The 25,668-nt window shown below is 43.6% G+C and overlaps 1 protein-coding gene across 18 annotated transcripts in view; it reads right to left on the bottom strand.

The window, feature by feature from the left end:
• PTPRT (protein tyrosine phosphatase receptor type T) overlaps positions 1 to 25,668 on the bottom strand; it is a 1,016,018-nt gene that overhangs the window by 491,792 nt on the left and 498,558 nt on the right. For all 18 annotated transcript variants that reach the window (XM_074318312.1, XM_074318303.1, XM_074318302.1 and 15 more), the window contains exon 7: positions 16,395 to 16,688. In XM_074318312.1, the coding sequence (XP_074174413.1) occupies positions 16,395 to 16,688 (294 nt within the window). The remainder of the gene's footprint in view (positions 1 to 16,394; positions 16,689 to 25,668) is intronic.

Raw genomic sequence — 25,668 nt, 5'->3', positions numbered from 1 at the left:
TTGACAGCTTTCTCCATCCTCAGTCTTGCTGTCGGCCTGAAGGCATCACATTTTCCTCCGGCCTCTCTAGCTGTTTCTTCACAGTCTCCCTGGCAGGTGCTGCCTTTGCAACCCAGCCTCACGTGGATGGCCCTCCTCAGGGTTTGCTGCTCTTGTCTCCACACACTCTATCTAGGTTGATCACATTTATTACCATGGCTGGGGGGGGGGGGGGAATCTGTGATGGAAAAACTATGAACTGTCTATGGCACAAGCTTCCTTGTTATCTGATTCTGATTCTGTGGGAGCAAATTTACAACTCTGAAAGTTGTAGTTAACTGACAGCAATGCAGAATAATTTTGTCTATTGATATGCAAATGGTTCTATCTGAGCGAAGGACAATCTCTCCCCCTCCCAAAGGGTGGGGGACGGGAGCCAGTTTTGCCTCTATTTGCATAGGCATGTCAATATTCCTGATCTATAAATGTCTCTGATTTTGGCTTTTCCTTTGTACTGGTTGTGATTCCTCACCAGGTTCCTCATAAGTGAATTAAATAAATTCATGTTCATTTGTATATCTATATAAGAGCCATGATTTTACCTTTTCTCAAAAGTTATCTTTTAACAGGTTTCAGGGGTATCTAGAGCCAAAGAACCCAAACGTATGTTTCCATCCCCCACCATCCCTCACCTTACTGATTTGTATAAATGTATAGTTGGTTCTCACTAGTTGTGATATTTATGTTCTATAAAGTTGCACTAAATTAGCAAATACTGAACCAATGCTCCAGAGAAAAGTACGAGCTCAGGTTCCTGGGAGCCTGTGATACGATATTTTTGTCCACCAGTCAATACATAACCTTGTTTTATTTTTGTTTTAAGACACCTGACTTAACACACAGTGTTAATTTATTAACCTAGAAATCACAGCCAACAGCACTATGACTCATGCCTGAACAGAGCTTCCCCTAACACATGCATTTTCTCTGTGAGCACCATCACAGCCCTTTAGCACGCAGGGACACCAGGCAGCATTTCAGCACTACCGTTGGGAGCCATTTTAAATAGCAAAATCACCAACAGAAAGCACAAAAATGGGAAAAACATGGTACTAAATAGACCCCGAAAAGGATATCTGTTTACAGTAGGAGCCCTGAAACAAAAAGGCAGTGTCACTTTGTCGGACCTGAGCTGGGAATGTGTGCAATCGGCAATTCCAATTTTCCACCATTCTGCGCATGCCTGGGCATGACTGTGGCATTCTTGAGTACTGCCTTTGGCGTGACGAATACATTTCCGTGAGTAGGTGAATTTGCAAATACAGAGTCTGCAAATTATGAGGACAGACTATATTTCTGTATCCACATTAAATGTAATGTATGCCTCCCTCCCACGACTCCTCAGGATCCAGGAAAAACAAGATCATGTCTATTTTATTTATCGTGCTGCATACTTAACACCAAGTTCCATGCCTCGCCCATAGAATTATTCAGTACATATTTGTGTTTATGGATGTAAAGAAAACATAAGTACATAGGAACATATCCATCAGACACTATTAAAGAAATTAGTTACAGAGCAACATGTACATGTTGGCTCTAGATGGTCCAAGGAGAGAGAGAGGTACATGTCTGCACTAAATTACAAAAAAATAATAAAACCCTAATGGGAAGAGTTAGTTATACGAAAATTTGGAATAGTTCTATCTGAGTGGTGATTTGTGGGTGATTTTGACATTTTTTAGTGCTTTTCTGTATCTTCCAAAATAAAAATAATGAAAAGATATTTCTTTCATGACGACAGAATGCCATTAAAATTTCAATACCATCCTTAACTTTCCCACCATGTACTCCAGGCACCAGAGTCTCTGCAAATTTGTCAGCAAACACCTCGGTCAGCATCACCAGCCTGCTCATAGGGCAGGTGTCATAGCTTATCCCCAGAGTGCCAGCACTCCCCTAGGCAATGCCTTCCATCCAGTGTGTCTGGACATATGTAGCTGGAATCAAGTGTCATGTTCTTGAGATGTTTTGTGTGACATATTACAGGTGCCCCACTATCCGCTTATTCTGAATCCTAAACTCCCCGTAATACAGAAGATCATTACTTTGATAGCCACACCCAAATGAGGATGCATACGCATCCATTCTTCAGTCCTCTGGATATGCCAGACACCGAGGTGAAATGCACAAGGCTCTGGACTCAGTAGATTTAGACTCTAGTGCAGCTCAAGACACTGGGGTGGCCCATTACTGCCTAGGAGATGCCTTGAAATGTCTACGCTGCCATGGCTTTGATCAAAGGCTTTGGGGTGGGTGCAATGGTCAAGTGTACATACCGACTGTAACGGCAATTAAGGACCATACTACTGATTTCTTTCCTTTTTGGAGACATTCCATTGGGCTCAATTTTATTGTGTGTCCTTCACACAACATCCTATATAAAATAGTCTGGGCAAAGTTTAAATGGATTTGCTGCTTACCCTTCACATAAAACAAACAAACAAACAAAAAACATTCAACTCCTGCTTTCTTTTCCCGCATCGCCCTCTCCTTTCCTCTGAGCCGTCCGGTTAACCCACGATTCACAGCACACAGAAACCTTCTACAGTGGCCGGAGAATAGGAATTGGAAGAGGTTGGGGGCGGGAGAAGTTATTTCACAGCTATGTGGACATTTGGGATTTGGGGAAGATCACTTACCTCCTGAGAGCGTCAGTGCCCCCCAGTGTAAAATGGAGGTGACTAACCTCGTTAGGTTCAGAATCGTGGTGAGGATCCATAGAGATAATGTTTATAAAAGGCTTTAGAAAGATAATACTGTCAAAGACTTGCAAATGCAGATGGTGCCAGCCACTGGAACCGGGCTAGAGCCTTCCTCCCAAAAAGAGTTTCCCTAAGTGCGTCTGGGTGTCTGTCCTGACATCAGGTCAGGTCAGGCAGGGGAGTCACAATTAGCGCTCTGATTGGCTTAGGCTTTCTTTTGTGAAGCTTCTTTTTTCTTTTTTTTAAATATAATTTTATTAGTTTCAGGTGCACAAGACAAAGCAAAACTTAGACGTTTATCATTTATATCCCTCGCACCGTGTGAACCCCACTCCCCACATCCACTATCCCTCTGACATCGCACAGAGCCATTACATTTCCACTGTCTCTATTCCTGATGCTGTACTCCGCTTCCTGTAACCATATACATACAAACATATATACATATATATATACACACATTTATATAAAATTATAGTTGGCATTCATTATTGTTCAGCTTCAGGTGCACCGTGCAGAGATCAGGCATCTACATCATCCCTGAGGTGGTCTCCCTAATGGGACACGTGTCCATCGGATACCCTACAAAACCTTTACATTATTGATTACATTCCCCAAATTAATTTTCAAAACCCCGTGGCCATCTTGTGGTTACCGACTATTTTCTAAAGCTTGTGACGCTTCTTTGGGTCAGGTTACCAGTTTCCTTCCCTTCTCTCTCCCTAAAGACTTCTCCTGCTTCCTCCCCAGTCCCGTTGTTTGGGGCACTCTAAGCTTATTCCACCAATGGTGCTGGGAAAATAGGTGAAATAGTTGTAAACCAATTTGAAACGTCATCATTGACCAAAGACCAAAATAAACCCATTTGATTAATGAGTCAAATATAAAACATGACACTATTACAAAAAAAAAAAAAAGTGTTATTATCACTGAGTGATACTGTGCTGCTCACTTACATTTTTGTCAGTGTATTTTTCTGATTTCCTAAATTTTCTGCAGTGCACACATACATCTTTACAACATTCATGCATTCAACACCTACTTATTGAGTGCCTACTATATGCCAAGCCTGATGCCAGGCACTAGTGGCAGAAACAAATAAGGGTGCTGTCCTCGAAGAGTACATAGGCTAATGAAAGAGGCATGCAATAAATAAATAAACACACAAACAATGAGATGATTACACATTGGGATACGTTCTGTGAACAGTGTTGTAAGTGGTTAAAAATGGGAGTGAGAATTTTTAATTTAGATCAGGGTGTCAAGTAAATTCGCCTGTGAAGTGATTTTAAAGGGACATGTAAAGGATGACGGTAAGTTAACTGGGGGAGGGTGTGAGTGGGGGGAGAGTCCTAGGGAGAGGAAACAGCTTGAGCAAAGACCCTGAGGCAGAAAAGAGCTCTGCGACAGTGTTTTTGAGGAAGAGGAAAAAAAAAAAAAAACTAGAATGGCTGGCACATCTGAGCAAGGTGAAGAAGAATGAAAAAGTGGAGGTTACAGGCAGACATGAATTAAAATAGACTTGAAACATCGCTTGATGGCTATGACATGGGCAAAATTAAAAAAAAAAAAAATTTCATAGTGCACAATTCTGTCAAGGTTACACCGAAAGTACTCACATCATTAGAAAGTAGCATAATTATTTCATTGGAAGCCATCTGTGAAATGCTGCAGAAGCCATAAGGATGTCTCTACCTTTTAATACCTCCCTCCTTGAAATTTAGTCTAAAAAATAATTCAAACAGAAGGCTACAGGCAGGAACACGGCAACATTTTGGCAATACCCAAATATCCAACAATACAGGAACCATTTAGTAAATAACTGTATCTTTGCCATTAGACTCTATGAGACACTACGGGGCCATTAAAACAATGTTGAAAACTCCTTAAGAACCTGTAAAATGTTTAGTTTATGGTGTTGGGTGACAGGTGGGGCCTATAAATGGCACATGAGGCATAATTACGTAATAAAAATGGGGTCAAAGATGAAATAGAATATGCACTAGCAAAAAAACACATTAATTGGTATACAGAATATATTTTCTATTTTCAAAAATTTGCTTAGGTGTCGCTATTACTCTATTTTTCTCAAGTATGAAGATGAAGAGGACGGAAGAGAGGACAGCAGAGCCATGACAGTAACTGTAGCAGCTGTAGCTGCTTTCAGCCCTGAGCGCAGCTGGGAAGAGGGTTGGTTGGAAGAGTTACAAGCTTCTAATGACTCAAGACATCGCCAGCCAGGGAAGTCTATATGGCAATGACGGGTGGACATACACTCCCTCCTGGGTCACCATATACCCCCGCCCACCCCCCCAGCTCCTGCCACAGTGCCCCTCACGAATTTCAGAATGACCACAAGTCCAGCCAATGATGATTGAGGAACCATGACGGACACTCTGGCTGCCCTTACGTCTGGCTTACACAGTCAGGTCCTCAAGCCAGGTTTGTGCTCACTGCTCCGTGCAACTCTCCATTCTTTCCAGCATAGCGGGGTCTCTATGTTCCCAAATGGCCAGTGATGGGCAAGACACCCTGGGATTCCTCTGGCTCTGACAGAGTTTTGGCTGAGTCTGTATGCCCAGCCCTTGAAATCGTGGGTCCTCCTGGATCCCTTTGGAAACACAGCAAGTCGCTCTCCATTGCCTTGGACCCACCACAGTGAAGACAGGGGCATTTACTGGTGAGGAGGACCTGGGTAGGGAGAGGGAAAGGCTCTAGGGTGTTAACCTGCCAAAAGCTCCCATTTACTAAGCACCTATTAGGTTCTGGGCATTATGCTGGAGACTTAACAGGTCTATCACCAGGTGGGTTAAAAGCAGGGACTAGAGTCAGACTCGATGGGCTCTAAACTCAGCCACTTCCTAAGCCTTGTGATGTGGAACGAAATACTTAACCTCTCTAAGCCTGGGTAGTGATGGTGATGATGACACATGCATCCCCTTCCTCATGGGATTGCAAGCGGAATCAGTGCATTATTAGCCATCATTATTAATGACCCTTATTTCTACCTAATGAGGTGAGCAGTGTCATCCCCATTTAACAGATGAGGAAACTGGTTCAGAGAGGTTCAGCAAATTGCCCAAAGCTATCCAGCATCCTAATGATAGAACCTGGATTCAAACTCAGATGGGGCTAGAGACAAACCCCTCATTTGATTGCCCCCTTGCTGCATTTGTACACAGCCTAATGGTTGGTTTGCAGCCCAGGGCTCAGCAAACGTGCAACTATTTCTGTACTTTCCTAGAATGTCAATGATTCCCTAAATATAATTTAAAAAAAAATAACCTCCCACATTTATAGAGTGCTTTATAGTTTGTAACAATCTTTCACATTTGATTCTAAGGGGGAAACCTACTTTTAAGTTATATAAATGTTATACAGCACAGCAAAACAAAGAGAAAACATTTACAGTGACCCATAATCTCTTTATATATATACCATATCTATACCATATATACGACATATATGTTATAGATTCATCTGCATATATTTATATTTATATGCATATAAATCTATACCATATATATGGTATGTGAGTCTATGCATATACTGAATGCAAATAAATTAAAATACATTTTGAAAGGAAGGGTTGTTCCCATTAAAATAAAGGCTTTGATCTCAGCATTCGCTACCCTCCTCAGACCCCCTATACATGTTCACCTCCACGCAAAACATGTGCAAAGAGGGGCCTGAACCTGAAGTTGGGAATTGATATAGGGAAAGATGAAGAGCTGTGGCAATGAGAAGACTATGCAGCATCTGGGGGTGATTTGGGGGGCAGGGAGAGGCTAGAGGAAAAGTGGAAAAACCCCTGACCATTGAAAGTACTTTTAAGTCTGTGGATGGATGGAAGGAATTCAAATAGTTTGCTGGGCAGCACGGCAATATCGTCCCTGGCCGGTGTCCTGTCAAACATCAGGAGACGTTCGGCAGCTACAGGAAACTGCCTTGTGTTTGTGCAGCTTTAGGGGGGTGGTGGGGAGGGGCCCGTTCCACATTTGGTCCAGGTAGGACATCGCAGAGCAACAGTGATGTGCCAGGACTCAGGGCAGGCAGAGACTGGGGGCCACAGGTGCTCTCTTGGGAATCTCCAGACATCTTGGGGCAGGATCTGGAATGCGGGACTCTGGTTGACACTTTATAGCTCCAACAGATAAACTGGCCCCAGCCTCTATATGGGCTGTGCATTTGTATTTCCAAAAATTGGGACATAATTTACATATGTGGTTGTGTAAGCAGATTCTTTTCTTTTTTTTTACTTATTATAGCATGAACATTGACACATGCCATTAGATATTCGACGAAAACATGGTTTGCAATACCAGCATAGATTTTCACTGTGTGTATGCATAAAATTTACTTCACTATTCTCCTAGTGTTGGTGCATTTAAGTGATTTCCAAGTTTTTGCCCTCATAAATAATGCAGTGATGGCCTCTATGTATACAGCGCTTTTTAAGCAGCTCTGATTATTTTGTTACTAGAAAAAAATTAGCGAGCAAATGTACTGTGCCAGTTAATCCACATGCAGAAATGCCTCTAAAAGCCCGCTTTGCCCTTTGCCAATGCCGGTTATTATTAGAGCAATTAAAAATGGATCTATTTTGGTAATTTTATAGGTTAAAAATGCATCGATTTGATTATCTGTGACACTTAATTTTTTCCCACCATTCATATTTTGTTTCGCAATTACCAACTTATACTTTTTATGCTTTTTTTATTAACTTGCTAGAGCTCTTTATATGTGTGATGATTTCCTTGTTCTCAGTTTTGTCACATATTTTCCCACAGCCAGTTTACCCATTTGCTTTTGGAATTTTGTTCAAATATAGTATAGACGGTTTTTCTTCTTCTTCTGCCATTTTTTATGTAGTAAAATCTGTAAACTCTGACCTAATGGTCTATTTATTTGCTTTTAATTAACTGAAAGACCCTCCCAATACAAAAATAATATTTTCTTCTGGTTCTTGCTTTATCCAGCTTTCAAATTAACTTCTTAATTGGTCCAGAATTGATTTAGCATATCATGATATACATGCAATTCATTCTATTTTTTCCAAATTATTAGCCAATTACACATGTACTATTTGTTAAGCAATCCTCCAGTCACATAAACTTAAAAAGCCAGTTTCACTATATACTGGATTATTTTCCAGGCTTTGTTCTAGCTGTAATAAATGTTGATATTGCACAGAGAAATCCCCACCAGCACCACCGCTTTTGCAACGTGCTCTCTTCGCTACTTTCTGCTGCATATTCTTGCTGATCAATTTTGAAATCACTTTGTCAATTTCCAAAAAGAATCCCATTAGGATTTTGATTGCAGTTGCATTAAGCCCATAATTTAATTTGAGGAGAATTGATATCTTTGCAATATTAAGTTTGCTAATCCCACAATATGATATATCTCTCCATTTATTCAGGTCTTGTTTTATTTTCCTCAAAGGTTTGTAGCTGTGTGTGTTTTCATATAGATTTGGCACATTTTGTAGTTTACTCCTAAGTATGTATATTTTAATTGCATTTGAGAATAGGACATGTTTTATTATATTTTTATATTGGTTATTATTGGCAGATGGCTATTGATTTTTGTGTATCTGCTTTGAGTCAGATGATAATACTGAAATCTCTTAGTAGTTCTCATAAGGTGTTTTTTCTGTTTGTTTGTTTGTTTATTTTGTTTGTTTAGTTTATTCTCTTAAGGCTTTGAAGCTATAAGAACATTTTCTGCTAGAAATAAGAAAGTGCCTTGCTATTCCTAGCTTACTAAGAATTCAGATCAGTAATAAAGGCTGAATTTTTGAAATTACTTTTCAGCCTCTCTGGAGAGGGTCAGATGGATTTTTTCTTTTGACCTACTGATACAAGCTATTATACCAATAGTTTTTCTAATATTCAACGTTTTTCAATAGTGCATTTCTGGAATGAACCCAACTGGGTCATGGTGCCTTATGCTTTCATAATGATGTTGGATATTGGGGGTCCCATTAGAAAGAGCTTGAGCTTTGTAGCTATGTAATTAAAGGTTCAATTCCTACCTGAGCCACTTGGGCAGATATATGGCCGTGGGTAAGTCACTTACTTTCCAGAAAGTCAGTGGGGAAAATTATACCTACCCCACTAGGTTGCTGTGAGAATTACACATAAAATACTTACACTCAACACTGTGGATCCTATATATTGTAGATACTCAAAATGGGGGAGCCACTGATTTCTTTACCATCATCATCCATTCTCCTTCTGTTGTTACCTCAAGATTTCCAGAGCTATAGGAATGACTGACCTCTAATTTTAATATATTTTGGGGCTATGTTTAAAAATCCGGCCAGATTGTTAAACAAACACAGCTCTTATTATCATGAATCCCTCCCTGTGGCTCACTTTTTCTTCAAATCTCAAACTTCAAAATTAGAAGAGACTGGGGGGGATATTCACCAGGGTATGTTTGTTGAATTATTGTGTTTCCACCTTCCAGGTGGTCCTACTTTTTCCAGGTAGTCCTAAGAAGCATGGGATATACCTAAGAGTAACAGGACATTTATTAGGGCTTTTCTTGTTGCTTTGGAATTTGACCTACGGCTACAAAACCAAGAAGAGTGAGCTGTGTTCTAGAGGGCAGCTAAGACACTTGCAGAGGTTGCTAAGAGGTGCCTACGGGAACGTTGCTCTTCACTCCAACACCACATTCAACACATACAATAAGGATGCTGTGTGGGTTGAGACTCTAGGGGGTGGGCTGTAAGTGGAAGGAGAGAAGGCATTATCTTCTCTCCTCCCCTTCCATAAGAGAGGGGTGCTCCAAGAACCACCTGTAGACACTGTGTGTGCAGTAGGAGGATGGGGAGAGGGTCTGTGAGAAGGGAGTCGGTATCTGATGACCTAGCACAGGCTTGGCTCATGCAGGCTTTCCTCTTTCTTCATCCCTTCATCTCTCCTCCGTGGCCCTACGCCCAGGGGAGGAAGGAAGTACAGAGGCAGCATAGAAAGCTGAGCAGAGGGGAAGACTAAGAATAGCCACTGTCCCAAATCCACATCCTTTTGAGGAAGTGGTGCTCACAGTCTGTCCTCAGTGGCTCACCTGCCCAGGCCTGGCATCAGTGTCCCTTTGAGCACAGTGTGGCTTGTGTGAAGACCCACCCCTCCTTCCCTAGATTCTCACACTTTCACACATTTCTCTGTTGGTCTTCAGATTTTGCTTTGATTCTGGGTGGGATGGTGATCCAATTGCTACTGGCTAAGCTTGCTGTGTTTCCCTAAGATTTATGGACCATCCCCCCAGGATTATGGCAGGGGAGAGGTGGGAGTTAGAGGTCTGTGCTCTGCCACTATCCTGCCCTAAGAATTCAGAGCCCTAAGAGTTAGGCCAGGTTATGCTACCCCCACTGTACAGACTGTGAAACTGAGGCTTATAGAAATGGCGGGGTGGAAGCCTCACAAGACTCATTACGTGCCTTTGTTCTATTTTCTAGAACTTCAGTGCCTCTTTTGCTCTTTCTGTGCCTCCTCTCTGCCCTAGAACTAACTGTAAGGCAGACTGAAAACTCAGCACCCACCTGAGGGTGCTCACACAGAGGGTCAGGACACACTTCCACTCCCTGTTTGCAAGGCCAGATGCTCTCTAGCCTTGGCCTCGCAGAAGAGAGAAGGGTCTGGAGAACACACTTCTCTCTCTTACTTGGGACTAGAGACAGAATCAGAAAAAGGACAATTCCCATCCACCCCCACTCCCGCCTCGATTATCAGGTACGACTGCAGCCACCTCTGGGCCCCAGGGCGACACATCAAGGACTCCAGAACACCCGCACAGCCATTCACGTCCCATCGTCCCTGCAGTGATCAGAGTATCTGCGCTAATCCACCACTGCCTGAGAAAGTAGAGTAGCAACTAGAGGCATTCTTTATGACAGGGGCCATCACCCCACCGTGAGGGGACCCAGTTTAGGTTCTGACACCCTCTCTCCAGCCCTGAGATTTATTCCTAAATAATGTTCATCAAGGGGCTTCTATGTTCTGGGTTCTCTGCCAGGCATGCAATGTATCGCACTAAAGCATCACCAGTATTGTAACCCTCCATCAATGGAAGGTAAGAGGCTGAGGCACAGACAGGGGTGCTGTCATCCAGCTAGCAAGTGCCAGCTTGAGATAAAAACCAGATTCTTTTCGGCTCTAGAGCCTCTATTCTTTTCACTAAATTCTAATGACTACTCTCACTTCATCGAGTCCAGAGATTTGAATCTCTCTTTTCTTATCCCCCTGGAGAAAAGAGAGTGGTAGGCGTGTATCACTTCAAGTGGAAAACCATAAATATGTAAATAGTATATAATGTGCAATCAACTCTCAGGTGGAGGGAATAGGAAGAGGGCCCTCCAAATCAGCAGTATCTGTCAGGTTTCTAGCTATACAATGACACTTTTCACTTGGAGAGCCTGGAACTCTGCGAGATGACAATGAAGTGGGTTCCCAGGCCATGGGGCCCGTAATTTCCAGGGGAAAGCAATCACGGGAAGATGTACGATCACTTAGCTTGCTGGACTGTTGATTGGTGATCCCATAATTATGATGGGAAGAGTGCTGCCCACCGTCTGGCTAAAGCAGGGCTTTAGGGGATGAGATTCCTGGAGATTAAGGGGGACAACTTTAGGTTGCTGAAGATCTGTTTTGGAGATAAGAAGGAAAGTGTCCACTGAGAGTAAAACCAGATCCATAAGTGAGTATTGTATGGAGTCAGATTTGGGTTACAATGGGAGACAGTTTCTTCTGTGTGATGCTGGGTGATATTTTAGGACATCAACAAGCAAGTGCCCAGGCCATTCAAAGTGGTACCCGCAGAAGAGATGCAGGGACAAGCTGGGCCAGTGTGGTGTCCACACCTCTTATCTCACCTGCCTTCCCCAGTCACTAACCTTGGCCCCCATTCTCAATGCCACTGCCCTTGGTTCTCCCTGTGGACTCCAGACAATTGATGCTGTCAGCCTATGTGCTGCTCCACCTCTTTTGAACCTAATGGATACTCTGTTCCTACGTAGAACCCCATCTAGAGGTTTTATGATAACCAGGCTAACACTGGGTAGAGAATAACCACCCAGGATCCCCAGCAGTGAAGTGGTCTGCCATGGGAGAATGGGAACTTCCCGTCAGAGACAGCATTCAAGGTGAGGTTGAGTGGGCACCAGGCAAACCTCCGAGGCCCAACTCGTATCACTGGATGTCTGCTGTTGGGGATGTGCCAGCGGAAACTACCCACTGTTCTAGATAAGGAAACCCCTGCGAGTCCGTAACTACAACATGACCCTCATGTTCTGCAATGAGATTTCTCATTGACTGATGAACAACCAAAGAAAAGTCCAGAGAAATGGACAAGTAAGACTTCCTGTTTGGGTATGATGGTTCATAGCCATAACATGCATAACAATAGCAGCAACAAATAATGATTTGTTTCATTATAAGCATCTAAAGAGCATTTTGAGCTTTTCAAAGCTCTTTGATGTACATTATTGCATTTGCTCCCCAGGCTGGTATCTCAGGAAGGATGGTGAATGATTAAACGGAGCAAAAGGAACAAAATGATGAATGAAGAAAGTAAATGAATGGAGCACCTCAAGAGAACAGCACGAAGAAAGAGAATTAGATTGCTTTCATCGGTGCTAAGAAGTCCCTTTGATTCTAAAATCCAGGTGCAATTAGGTAGTGCTCATGGAAGAGGAAGAGGTAACCTGCTGGTCTCTCCTGAGCCCCAGATTTACACATGCCATCACCTGCTGTGTATCTTCACTTCACACGCAACACATCCACACCTAAACTCACTCCCTTGCCCCGAAACCACCTTTTGTGTTTTCCAGTTCAGAAAATGGCTCCGCCACTCCTCTCTCGGTCATCCCATGCAGACGCCTGGGAGTGTTTGCGTCGCTTCTCTCATCCCCACATTCCCAGATTCCTAGCTGACAAGCTGTCCAGACTGTGGCTTCACTGGCTAAAAGTCTTCCTCTGAACTCCAGACTATGGGTTAGGATGCTTCCCTGTAGCCAACTCTTACTGACAATCTCCACCCTTTAAGGGTTGGACTCTGCTGCCAATGCCCCAGAGGTCTACCTGGTCAGTGGCCTGTCAGACCTGGCAGAACCATGATACATCCTCCCCTGCCCTTGTGAACTGGCCCTCTGGCATCTTCCTGAGCTGCACCTAAGCCTGTAGCTTCCTGCTGTGAACCTCTGCCACCAGTGCCCAGCACAGAGCTTGGCATATGGAAGGGATTCAGTATGGCAGCCATTCATTCTCAGCTGGTCTCCAGAGTGACCAGCCTTCCTACTAACCGGTCACACCCTCAAGTGGACATGTGCAGAGGAAACTTCATTAAACCATGCACTGGGGACTTCCTTAGGCCAAGAGACTTACCTCTAAGTACTTAACTGATTTGTGACTTTGGTCTGATGATGTTGAGCCTGAATTTTCCTCCCATCTACCTCTCAGAGCTGCCTCAAGGCCCAAGCAAAATAATGCGCATACCACCAAAGTGGCATGTTGGTAGGTCACAGTATTTCAGTGGTTCTTGAAGGTGGGTGGGCATTAGCATCACTCAGAGGGCTCCTTAAAGCAGAGATTTCTGCCCCCCCCCCCGCCCGAGAATTTCTGAGTCATTAAGTCAGGGGGTGGGGCCTGAGAATCTTTCCTTTAACAAGTTCCCAGGTGATGCTCATACTGCTGGTCCAAGGACCACACTTTGAGATCCATTGTTCTAGATCATTCTAAGAACATTGCTCTTTCCATCCCAACTTTGTTTTTCTCCATGAATACTCGACTTTGTGTTTATGTTTTACCCTTTTTGCTGTTTTGTTGGAATCTTAACCCAGCCTGTAAATTCCTCTGGGCAGACATTATACTTTCCATACCCCACACTTTCTTATTTTCTGTTTTGTAAAAGAAGGAGCACCTTTTCAGTGCGATTAATAATAGAAAAGGGAGCGGGGACTCAGACTCCCAACCCAATACACAGCATCCACAAATGGCGATCAATCCTGGAATTCTCTTAAAACTTAATCACGAGGAAAAGAACATTCTACCACCAGTGGCATTGTGGGAAAGAAGATGATCTTTTTGATGACGCAGTTTGTAAAATGTGGGTTACTGAAGATTTCAGTCATAACTTACTTAAACACCAACATTTTTAAAAATATAAAACCACAAACAGCATTCAACTCATAATTTTTATAGTGATAGTCAGACAATTTGTGTTTTCAACATGTAAAATCCATTACATCGTTGTGGCAACAATTTTCAATAGATTATAAATTTTTATTGAGACGATCATCTTGTGATTGAATTTCAAAATGTATTATATGACCATCAGCAATAAGTCCATGGAGGCTGCTACAGTACTTTGAAAATCATTTATAAAAATCAAAAACCCTGGAAACCCCCCGATTTACCCTGTGGAAAGAGGAAAGTCTCATTGGTGGGATCAAATCAATTATTTTTATGGATGGATATTGAATTGCAAAGCTGCGATAAGGTATTACCTGATTTAATAACATATCCTCATGTCCTTTTAAAGTGGTGAGCTTCATAATTCAGGTTTCAATGAGGAATTTTACCAAAGGCCCAGTTTTGAAAATAATCAAGAAAATGGCATCTCCATTATCACAGTGGCTCGATAACTTTCAAAAGACACTCGCAAGCAACGAAGTGCAAACTTTGGGTTACACGCCGGTGAGACACACTATGGAGATACTTCAGAATGGTTACAGTCAATTCCTCTCTAATGCTTGTCTTAATGATGTGCGTATGTTGCATCATGATTGACAGGTTAGGGAACGATTTGAGCGTAACACAAATTTCCCATTTGCTGTGTGTGATTTTGTACGGAGAAACGTGAGTGCAGCAGAAACTGCACCCAGCTGACCCGAGCCACGTAGGCATCTATACAACGCACCCACCTCAAACACCTACCTGCTCCCTCAGTGCCCTGAGGATGTTATGAGCCACCTCCATGCACACCTGGTGGTGTAACTTCCCATCATTTTCAGACAGCTTCCCGTCACCACTTCACAGCAGCTTACAGGCTGCAACCTTTGGGATGCCCACTTACACAAGCGAACTTCGGGATTTTTCAAGGTAACACCCCATATGTATCGCAGTATTTATGCATATCTTAGCAATGAACGTGTGTAAAATTAGGACACCATTTTTACTAGGTTCCTTTCATTTTTTATGTGTCACTGATGAAGTATGAGTATTGTATACCACAAGCCCAGTGGTTTTATTGCATAATTTGCACAGTGCAGTGATTTTTAGGGATACATATGTCACATCATCACAGAACTGACTATATTTTACTTTGCTTTTTGTTTCATGGCAGCCGCCATGCTGATGGGTCTTGCTCTCCCCACCCAGGAGCCGTCAGTGACTCCTTTACCCTGAGAAACCAGCGGCCCATGCTGATGCTTCCCACTGAAACACTCCCAGCTCTATGTACCACACAGATGGCACATTCCTTTCTCAAGGTGTGACCATGATCAAGGGCATTAGAGTCATGTGCAAATCCTGACTGTGCCAATGGCCAATTCTATGCCTTTGGACAAAAAGTTTTAAAATATTGAGTCTCCATTCATATATATATGAGATAAAAATACTTATATCAAACGGTTACTTAGAGGGGGGAAAAGTGAGATAATATAAATACGCCATGTGGTGTGCAAAACCAAAATGAACACCGGCTTCTTTAAATTTCCTGAGTTGCATTCAGAGTTGGAACATCTCGGGGACACAGTTAGAGACACACTCTCAGACAATACCCCTTATTAGCCACACCACAGAATCCCAGAGTCCTCAGGGATACAGCTGGATCCAAACAGCTCTCGCAGACACAGTCCCAGCCAGCAAACTCTTAAGCAGCATGCAGGAACCTGAGAGACACAGTTGGAGTCACGGGCCCCCTGGGAACACTGAGCCAGGAGCTCGTAGGGATATAGAACCCAGGGGACCCCTGGAGGAAGAGCCCCAACCCAGACTCATAGGTAGGAGCCAGGAGCCCCCAAGAGATACAGAATCAAGAGGCTCATAGTGACTAAGCAGTTCCAGAATCTACTGAGAGACACTTTCAGAGCCAGGAGGCACTCAAGATGTAGTTGGTACCAGGAGCCCCTCAAAGGCAGAACTAGAACGAGAAACCTCAGGGAAATAAGCTGTCAAAACAACGAGCTCATTAGGGTCACGGACCCAACCCGGGGACCCTCAAGGACACAGTTAAAATCAGCAACACCTTAGATATACAACAGGAACCAGAAGCCCTCAGAGACACAAAACCCAGAGCCCTCAGAGATGCTGTCAACACAAGCACACACACCTCAGGCAGACCAATGGCACGGAGCCCTTGGAGAGAGAAAACCAAGATCCACTGGAAACACCGTCAGAACCAGGAACCTCTTCCAGACACAGCTAGAGTCAGGCAGTCTCCAAAACGGTCAGAGCCACGAGGTCTGCAGACGTGCCACCAGAGCCAGGAGGTCGTCTAAGGCTAGCCCAGGACCCTGACTGTTACTCCACAACAGGACGCACACTCACATCGAAGGAGTTTAGGAATGACTGTCCCAGAAAGCCAGCAAGAGGGTCACTCATAGCAACTGCCCAGCCTGTCCAAATGGAAGGAGGCACTTACCTGCACACTTGGTCCTGGTGGTAAGAGGAGGTCCTGGTGGTCCTGTGCCCCCCTCTCCTGGTCTTGTGAGAAGAACCCGTATCTCATACTCCACGTCAGGGTCCAGGTGCCACAGCTTATAGTTGGGAGAGTCAACGATGTGGGTCTCGGCCCAGGTGCCGGTGGTGGTGCGATATTCCACCTCCTTCAGGATGATGGGGCCATCCCCAATGATGGAGTTGGCATTGGGCTTGATCCACAGGTATGTGGCCCCCACTGCCAGCAGCTCTGGGGGGGCGATGGGTGTGGGGGGCTCTGAAAGGCAGACAAGCACAAAGGGACATAAGACCCCAGTGGTTCAAAGAGCAGAATCCAAGTAGGTGAGGAAAAGAGACGGAATTCCAAACAGAGCCATAAAAACATAGCCCAGGTTCCTTTTTTAACCCTATTCATGTCCTAGTATAATTTTCACATTTTTGTATGTAAATACTTGAATCAGTATCTCTTTAGTAATTCTATGCGACACCTACCACATTTCTTTTCTTTAAAGAAAGGAAAGAAAGGAGGCAATTGTGAGGGAATGGCTTTTCCAGCACACAGCAAAGGTGACTGGGTTAATACTCTGCTTTTTATCCTCAAATGAGAACCTACCTTTACTGAAGTGGAATCTGGTTCAAAACCCAGGGGAGTCTGAGGTTTACAAACATTTCTTTCATAGGAACATACAGATTGTTAGTGGAAGTTCTCCCAAACAGTGTTTTCAGCCTAAGTAGCAAAAGGATGGGGGCACAGGGAGCATTCAGCTTCTTCTTCAATTCTAGCAGGTTCCTCCAGCAGGGAGAGTGTCACTGGCCACAGCAACCCCTGTGGGAATCAAGGGTCAAGGGAAGACTGATGTCCAATTATATTCCATTACATGTTGCCACCTCTCCTCCATTAAGTTCTGTGTCTTCAGCTAAATAGACCAGGATTTCAACAAGCCTTTATGGTGCCCTCTCTGTGGGAATCCTTAGCCCATCGGCAAAGCTGCAGAAACCAACATTTACTCTATACTTCCTATTTGCCAAGAAATCTCACATACATTACTTTCTGTAACTCTTGGGACATTATCATCTCTACATCGATGGATAAAAATTGAGAACCAAGTGACCAGGTCACCTAACCAAGATCACAGCACAGGATGGAACCCATAACTCTCCCCTGGGAAGGTTGCTTGCCTCTCGATGCCCATTTTCTCAATATAGAAGTAGATATATGCGTTATTTTTATGCATTGCAAAAAATAGCAGTAAAACAACAATAAAGAAAATGAGAAGACAGTGCATGTCTCCTTCCCTATCGCCCAATATAACAACAGCCTTTTGTTACTTCTATATGTTCCATTCCAATTTCTATTCACATACTAAATCTTTTTCATGGGGTTCCAGTAACACATAGACATGCTGCAGATTTGTTTTTCCCTCACTTATTACATCCTAAGGGGTTTACTTACATACTACATGGATTTTACCATCATTGTCTTTAAGAGCTACTAAACAACCCATCAGGTAATCACACTAACTGTTCTCCAGTTGTTGGGCACATGAGTTGGCCCAGGTTTTGCTATGGTAAATAATGCTGCAATGAACATCTTTGTGCAAAGGACTCCAGTCCTGCTTATCTCGTATGTTCTTAGGACCCACTGCCAGGAATGAGTTATCTGTTAAGGGATATGAACAAGTTACTGATTCTTGGAGCAGACTAGGAAGTGGAGGGTGGGGGAGGCATTTGGGCATGGAATACAATATTGATGTGTTCAAGAACTTTTGGAGGAACCCTGGGCTACTCAGGTGAGTGAGGCAGGTATGAGTTTCAGTCTGGAACTCGGGTGAGAACTTCGGGATAGGTAAAACTCATTCACTGTTTTATTTCTAATTAATTACCTAGCAACAAAGACTCTCCAGAACTAGAATAATTGCCATGAAACAGAGGTGGGCAATATTTTTTCAGTGTGACTCAAAGAAAATCTGAAGGGACACCTTCGGATTGCTTCTATTATAGCCTGCCATTTGGTCAGAGAAGGAAATTAAACAGATCAGTCAAGCTAGATGCTTTTCTTTACAAAGCCATGGAGGTTATTACTCAAGGCCTTGTTATCTCAAAGGTGTTTGCAAATTGATTTTTGGATAATTTGTTCCAGGTAGAGAAGTTAAGTTGGCAGGCAGATCATTTCTGGGCTCATCCTTTGTGCATCTTAAACATATAGACCCTTTGATCACCATTATCAACTCTCCAGAGTTCTCATCAGTCTCCAATGAGGCCTCAAGGGTGATATTTTGTAGTTCTGTGATGACTCTGCCCAGTTCCTTAATATGATTATTCACAGACTGGCCCTGGACAGAATTAAGAGCAGCTGACTTCAATACTTTGGGGCTTGAGCAAGTGGCCACATAAAGCCGTCTTCCATCGACTTGCCACCATGGTTTTTACGCTCCTCTTTCAAGCATTCGCAGTAAATTGCTGACCACCAGAAAGAAAATAAAGTATTAATCTTTCCAAATGTTTAGTCTCTTTTCACATATTTCTGATGGTTGCTGCAAGTCCAGGAACAAACATCCCCTCGAGAATATAAGTCTCCTTCTCAAATGACTTACTGGTTCACATGTTCAGGAGCCGAGGTGCCAAAGCAGTTATCTTCCCCTGTGTCCCCTCAAGAATAAAGCATGAAATTACCCTAGTGTTTCCTGTATCTGGCACCAGGAGGCCATCGGGTTATTGATTTGTCTTGTTTTTTGTTTGTTTGTTTGTTTGTTTGTTTTGTAATCCACTGATTATAATTGACATTCTTTAGAAGTCACGTGGACTAGTGGTTCAAAGAGAGAGAAGCTGGGATAAAACACAATATAATCTTTTTAGTAAGCACCACCTTTTCTGAAACACATGGAAAGACTATGTTTATTTGTGTCAGCTCTCCTTTCTGTGTGAGATGAACTTTTCAGCTAGACAGTGCAAGGAATCTATAAGATCATATAATCGACCACTAGAGTCATCAGAAAGGAAACTGAGGCCTAGGGAAGGCTCAGGACCTGTGATGCTAGAAGGAGGTGGGGGTAGGGTATTAGAACTCAGGGTTCAGGGAGCGTTCCTGCCCGGCTCTTTTTCCTCTTTCACTTGAGATGTTTCAGTAATTAACTAGAAGGATCATCAAAGGAACTTGACACCAGTAGTTTTAACTTTTGGGGTGTACATAGGCCCTAATGAAAATCTGGTCAGAAATTCCAGACTCTCTTCCCAGGGTAATGCACAAAAACAAGTTCCCTAGAGTTTTACACACAATTTCAGGAATTCAAACACTCTTGCCCATGCATGAAGCCCTGAAGAGTCTATGTGGAGAATGAAAGAAGACAGACCACATGCCCAGAATGGTTTACGTACACTTCCAGGACCCTTTGTTGCAGGGGGGTAGAGGCGGGGAGGACCACCACGTAAGGGAAGGGAACTTGATGTAGGGGTCACAGATCTAGTGCCTCCAGGTTCCCAGTTTCCCAAACATTAGGGTGAAAAATACATATGCTAAGATTTCCGCAAGGCAACACCTCGTAAATGTCTAGGTTCCCGTGACCGTGACCCACCCAACATGTTCATGGATGTAACATCTGGGCTAAAATAGTTAAAGGATGAAGACATGACCCTGCCCATGAAATGTTACATCCTTAGTAGAAACCTTCCACAGAGGCTGTCTTAATAGCTTAGGTTGCTGTAACAAAATACCACTGATTGGGTTGCTTAAATCACCAGACATTTATTTTTCACAGTTCTGGAGGCTGGGAGGCCGAGATCAAAGTGCACACCAATTCAGTTTCTGGTGAGACTCCTCTTCTGGGTTTACAGACTGCCACCTTTTTGCTGTATCCTTGCAGGGGGAGAGAAAGAGAGCTCCGGTCTCTTCTGCTTCACCTGAGGGCATTGACCCCATAACGGGGGCTCTGCACATGATTACATCGAAACCTAGTCACCTCCCAAAGGCTCGACCACCTAATACCATCACATTGAGGGTGAGAGCTACAGCATATGAATTTGGGGGAGTCACAGACATCCGGTCCTCAGCAGAAGCTACGCTTTCAAGTCTATTTTTCTCTTCCTGAAGGGCTTTGCCTAATTGCTGGGGTCTCGAGATGAACAACCTGGCAGACAGAACCTCCCTGTGAAAGAAACTCCACCTAGTATGTACTCTGGGCTTCTCATGTGCCAGACAGAGTGCTGAGTGTGGAATTTCGTGGTGAAACGAAATCCAGGCTATCTGTGCCCATGGAATCAGAGAGCCAGGCAGCCAAGGAAAGCAGCAATGACAATAAAGTGAAATGAGGGTCACAAAGGGGGTGATAAGAGTTATGAGGCCTGTAAAGGGACCTAATCTGGTCTAGAGGTTTGGAAAGTTCTTACAGACAGAGCATGAGTGGGATCTGTGGGGCCCAAAATTCACGTAAGTCTGGGAGCAAAGTGATTGTCCTGGGATCCTGCAGTTCTGATTTGCTTGCAGACGTACCACACAGGGCCAGACGGGAAAACAATTAAACCTATGTGCTCTGAACTCTTGTTCATTTACTCACTATACAAACCCTGAGTACCTGCTATATGTCACACTCTGTCCCAGGTGCTGAGGATACAGCAGTGAGCAAAGCAGACTCAGTCCTGGTTGCCATTCTACCTTTCACCCGAGGACTGAGTATCGAGGCGTAAGGAGAGAAAGAAGTTGATTCAGAAGGGGGTGAGGAAAGGAAATCAGAGGACAAACCAGGCCTAGTGGGTGCGATGGGTCCACCAACTGACGCACATCCACACAGCAGAATACTACACAGCAAGGAAAAGGGAGCAAACTACAGCTAACACCACGTGATGGATCTCAAAAGAAAATCACGTTGTGCAAAACAAGAGAAAAAGAGAATCCCTGATGGTTCTATTTGTATGAAAAGAACAGGTAACAAAAGTTAGAATTAAAGTTACCTATGGGAGCAGGTACTGACCAGGAAGAGGGATGAAAGAATTTTCTGGGGTGTTGAAATGTACTACATATTGATTTGGATGATAAAATAATAATAATAATAATAATCGGAAAAGTGTTACCTCCGGTGGGGTGATTGCCTGGAAGGGGGCATGAGAAAACTTTTCTGGGGTGATAAAAATTTCTGTAGTTTGTCTAGAGTTGTGTAAGATTCATCAAGCTGTTCACTTAAAACAGTTATTTTGCTGTATGTAAATGATACCTTCAAAAAAAGACTAAGGAAAACAAATAAAAATATGGCTTGTCTGTGACCCAGCGGGTGGGGAAAATGCCACTAAGTCTTATTGGAACTGAACCCCGGAACATTAGGAGGAAATGAGCCTTTAATCCTGTATCATTTCTCTCCAAATGATTCTATCAGCATCATCAGATGCTTGAATTGCTACCAGTTTTCTTAACAAGAGGTTGTGCAGGGAAGCACAGTTCTCATTCATGAGCCTTTTTACATATGAAACAGCCAACACCCCCACTCCCACCCCTCGACCTGACCCCACACCTTCAATCCTGCAATGTCAGGAGTCATTGTTTGACATTTGATAGCATTTTCTGCTCACAAGATTTGGAACCAAATCAAGAGGGAGGAAGTCTGGCCTTCAGGGAGCTGAGTTGAGAGAGGGTATGGGCCCCCTCCAGCCAGGCATCCAAGCACTTGGAGAACAAGACTCCGGGAGCCATCCAGGAGGCCTGGGCAGCAATTGCCTCTGACCTGCCAAGGCTCTCCTTCCACATGTAGGTGGTGAGGGGACCCCTTAATGTAATTCTGCCTCGTCTGCAGGCAGCAATCTCCAGACCAATTCTTTCTTTTCCCTGTTGTGAGCTCTTGTAACAGTTTGACTCCCAGAAATTCCTACAGAGAGCAAAAGTGCTTCAAATAGCCAGAGAACAAGCTTCGTGCTTATGTATTATCTGCTCCAGACAGAAATCAAACATTTTGGGGGAAAAAAATGGAATGTTACTAGATGAAAAGTGGGCTCTGGCACGTTTAAGGTGAATATAACTGGCCTTCAACACACTGTCCACCCGCCCCCTCGCCCTACCTCACCACCTCTCTAATTGCACTGCTATTTACTTACTGCCCCACCAGGGTCTGTGGGAACGCCCCCACCCCACTCCAGATTCCCACACATGCACATGTCCACATACTATTTTGTCATTCCCACTTCCACACTTTTGCACACGCTGTTTCTCCCAACTGGAATGCCTTTCCTTTCACTTTTAACCAAATGATGCCCATTTTTCTTTCTCAGTTCCGCTTTGTGCAAAAAAAAACAACTACTCAGCTGTGTGGCCCACAGGCCTTGGCACAAAGTAGATGTTCAAAAGCATCATGCTGATTAGATGTTCTGCGGATTGGCATGCAACACTGTTGCATAAAATAATGGATTGAGGATCAAAAAAGAGAAAGGAAACTAGCTTGGGGCCCGGGCCTGACTCTTTTTTTTTTTTTTTTTTGCCCTGGCTTCCCCCACAAGCCACCTGGGTGACCCCGGACAGACCACTCGATCTTTGTGGCTCTCAATTTTTTTTCACCTTTAGAATGAAAGGTTGTTTTACAATTCAAATTACAAAGGTATCTAGATGTTCTACCAAAGGCTGTAGGGATTGTCTGTGGATATGTCTACTTACTCCACCCTGACTGTCAGTCGTCAGACATACTCGTAGACCCCACCTTCTCATTCTTCGCTGGTGTGGGCCCATGAGGTCCCTGAGCGGAAGATATAATTAGATACACTCATCCCTCAGTCTGCAGGAGATTGATTCTAGGAGATCTCACAGACACCAAAATCCACAGATGCTCCAGTCCCTTATATAAAATGGCGTCACATTTGCATGTAAACCTATGCATATCTCCTCGTATACTTTAAATCATCTCTAGATTATTTACAGTACCTAACACAATGTGAATGTGACGTAAATCGTTGTTGCAGTCTAATGTGGAGGGAAGAATGGCAAGGAAAAACTCTGTACATGTTCAGTCCAGAGGCAACCATCTTAAGCCTCACTACAGGGTACACATCAGCAACAACAAAACATTTTAAAAATATATTTTTCTTCCACAGTTGGTTGGACCCGCGGGTATGGAACCCACAGATACAAAGAGCTCCCTGTGCAGTATGCAATCCACCAGTCGGTGCCTACTGGAATTAGTCTTTGTGACCTCATCTAACATACAGTCAATGTTCAATAAACATCTGATGTTTTCTTTAAATGGGTAAAGAAAATATTTAAGTTTTCCCAAAATAAGAGGTTGGGGTGGCAATAAAGAAATGAACAAACGCAAGCAGGAGAATGAGACAGAGAATTGTTAATGGACATCCAAGCTGAGAACTGGAAGTGTTTGGGGAAGAGCTATCAAACGACTAGAACAGAACAGTAATCAAACACATAGCGAAAAAATGTCTTTGAAATAAATGAAATCCTGAGTTTGCAGACTACGAAGAGCGCAGTGGGTTCCAGACAAAATCAATGACAAGACTCAAAGTGAAGCACATACTGGCAACATTGTGAAATACAAGACTACAGAAAAATTCCCAAAAGGATCTAGACAAAAACAGATCTCCACGAAAACAAAAAGACTAAGAAAATTCGTTCTCAGGCTTCATCCTTTCTATTTGAAACACTGGGATATGATGGCGAAGATGATGATAACAGTAATAACACAAATGACAGCAGTGGCAGCTAATATGCACTACACATTTTTATGTACCTGTCACTGTTCTTAGTGCCCTAAAATATTAACTCATTTAATCTTCACAGCAACTCTAGGGGTAGATGTTATTTATGATTCCCATTTTTCTGAAAATAAGAAAGAGATACAGATGAAGTAACTCGCCCAGAGTCAAACAGTTAGTAATTCAAAGAGCCAGGATTGGGGCTAAGGCGGCCTTACTAGGGGTCTGCACTCCCAACCACAATGGTACTGTCCACACGCAAGGTTTTCAGAGAATGTTTCGTACCCCCAGAATTTCATAGCCAGCTAAATTGTGGTACGTTTGCAAAGCCAATAGAAAGACACTTCCATATTCTGAAGAAGGTAGGAAACATACTGTCTACTTGCCCTTCCTTTATAAAAAAATTATGTGACGATACGCCCCAGTCTACCTTGGGATGAATCAAAATTATGACTTCTAGGATGGAGGAACTGAGACAGAAAACGGATCGGTCCTATGGGAAAATTACCACCACAAGACTCTTCTTTCTCAGATAAGGGTCTAGAAGAGAAGCATTGCCTCACGCCAGACTGAACTGGAGACATGACCCAAACTGTAAAAAGAGATAGAACTTCACGCCTCTCTTCTCAATGGCATTCAGATTAGGTGTATGCTTAAAATCAAGCAATTGCATTATGAAAGCTTAACCCTTGCTTTGGCAATCATTTTTAAAATAGACATGAAACATTTCTCTGGGATAGTTTCTCCCTCCATCAGAAGGCTTTCAATAGGTGCAGAAGTTTAATTTCAACTAAATTAAAATGAACAACAGAAAAATCCCACCTAGTTACACCTATTAAAAGGCAGACATAGAATTTGAGGAGATCCAAGATGGTGGAGTAGATAAACACTGTGCCTGCTTCCTTCCATGAACACATTAAAATTACAACGAAGTTATAGAACCACCAAACTGGAGACCCATCTGAAGTCTGGCTGAACAGAGGTTTTATAACTAAAGATGAAAGAAGCCATGCTGAGACTGGTAGGAGGGGTGGAGACACGCAACAGGCAGGCCCCAAACCTCTGTGTGGTGGTGAAGAATCAGGAGGGATATCTTGGTCATGAAGGTTCCCTTCAGAGGAGCAAGGGACCCCAATTCCACACCAGCCTCCCCAGACCAGAGTATTGGTGCTGGGAAGAGGAACCCCATAACATGCGATTGTGAAAAAACGGTGGGGATTCTGACCATCCAGGTGGGATAAAAGGCTGCGGGAAACCCAGACATCCCCTTAAACAACCCCTGCATAAACTTTCTCACCCCCAGGCACTCACCCTGGGCTCTGGAAGAGGGACAGTGACTCAAGAGGCATCGGAGGCACACAGGGGGCAGACTGAGGTACGTGGCTTCAGGGCAGGGCTGGAAGACCGTTGCCATTTCCCTGTGAGACGGTCCTCAGCAGGCCGCAGCCATCTTTCACATGTCGAGCCCTCCCCCCACATGGCCAAATCTGAATCTGATTGGCCTGGAGAGCTCCCCTGCTGCTAACTCCCTGGGAACCCGCCCACCCCAGCTCTCCCCATGCTGGAGGCACTTTCTTGAGTGC

This window comes from Rhinolophus sinicus, linkage group LG13, assembly GCF_036562045.2.
Source record: "Rhinolophus sinicus isolate RSC01 linkage group LG13, ASM3656204v1, whole genome shotgun sequence".
Taxonomy (NCBI): Eukaryota; Metazoa; Chordata; class Mammalia; order Chiroptera; family Rhinolophidae; genus Rhinolophus; species Rhinolophus sinicus.
Note: the sequence above shows the minus strand (reverse complement) of the source record. Positions and strands in the feature narration are given on the sequence as shown.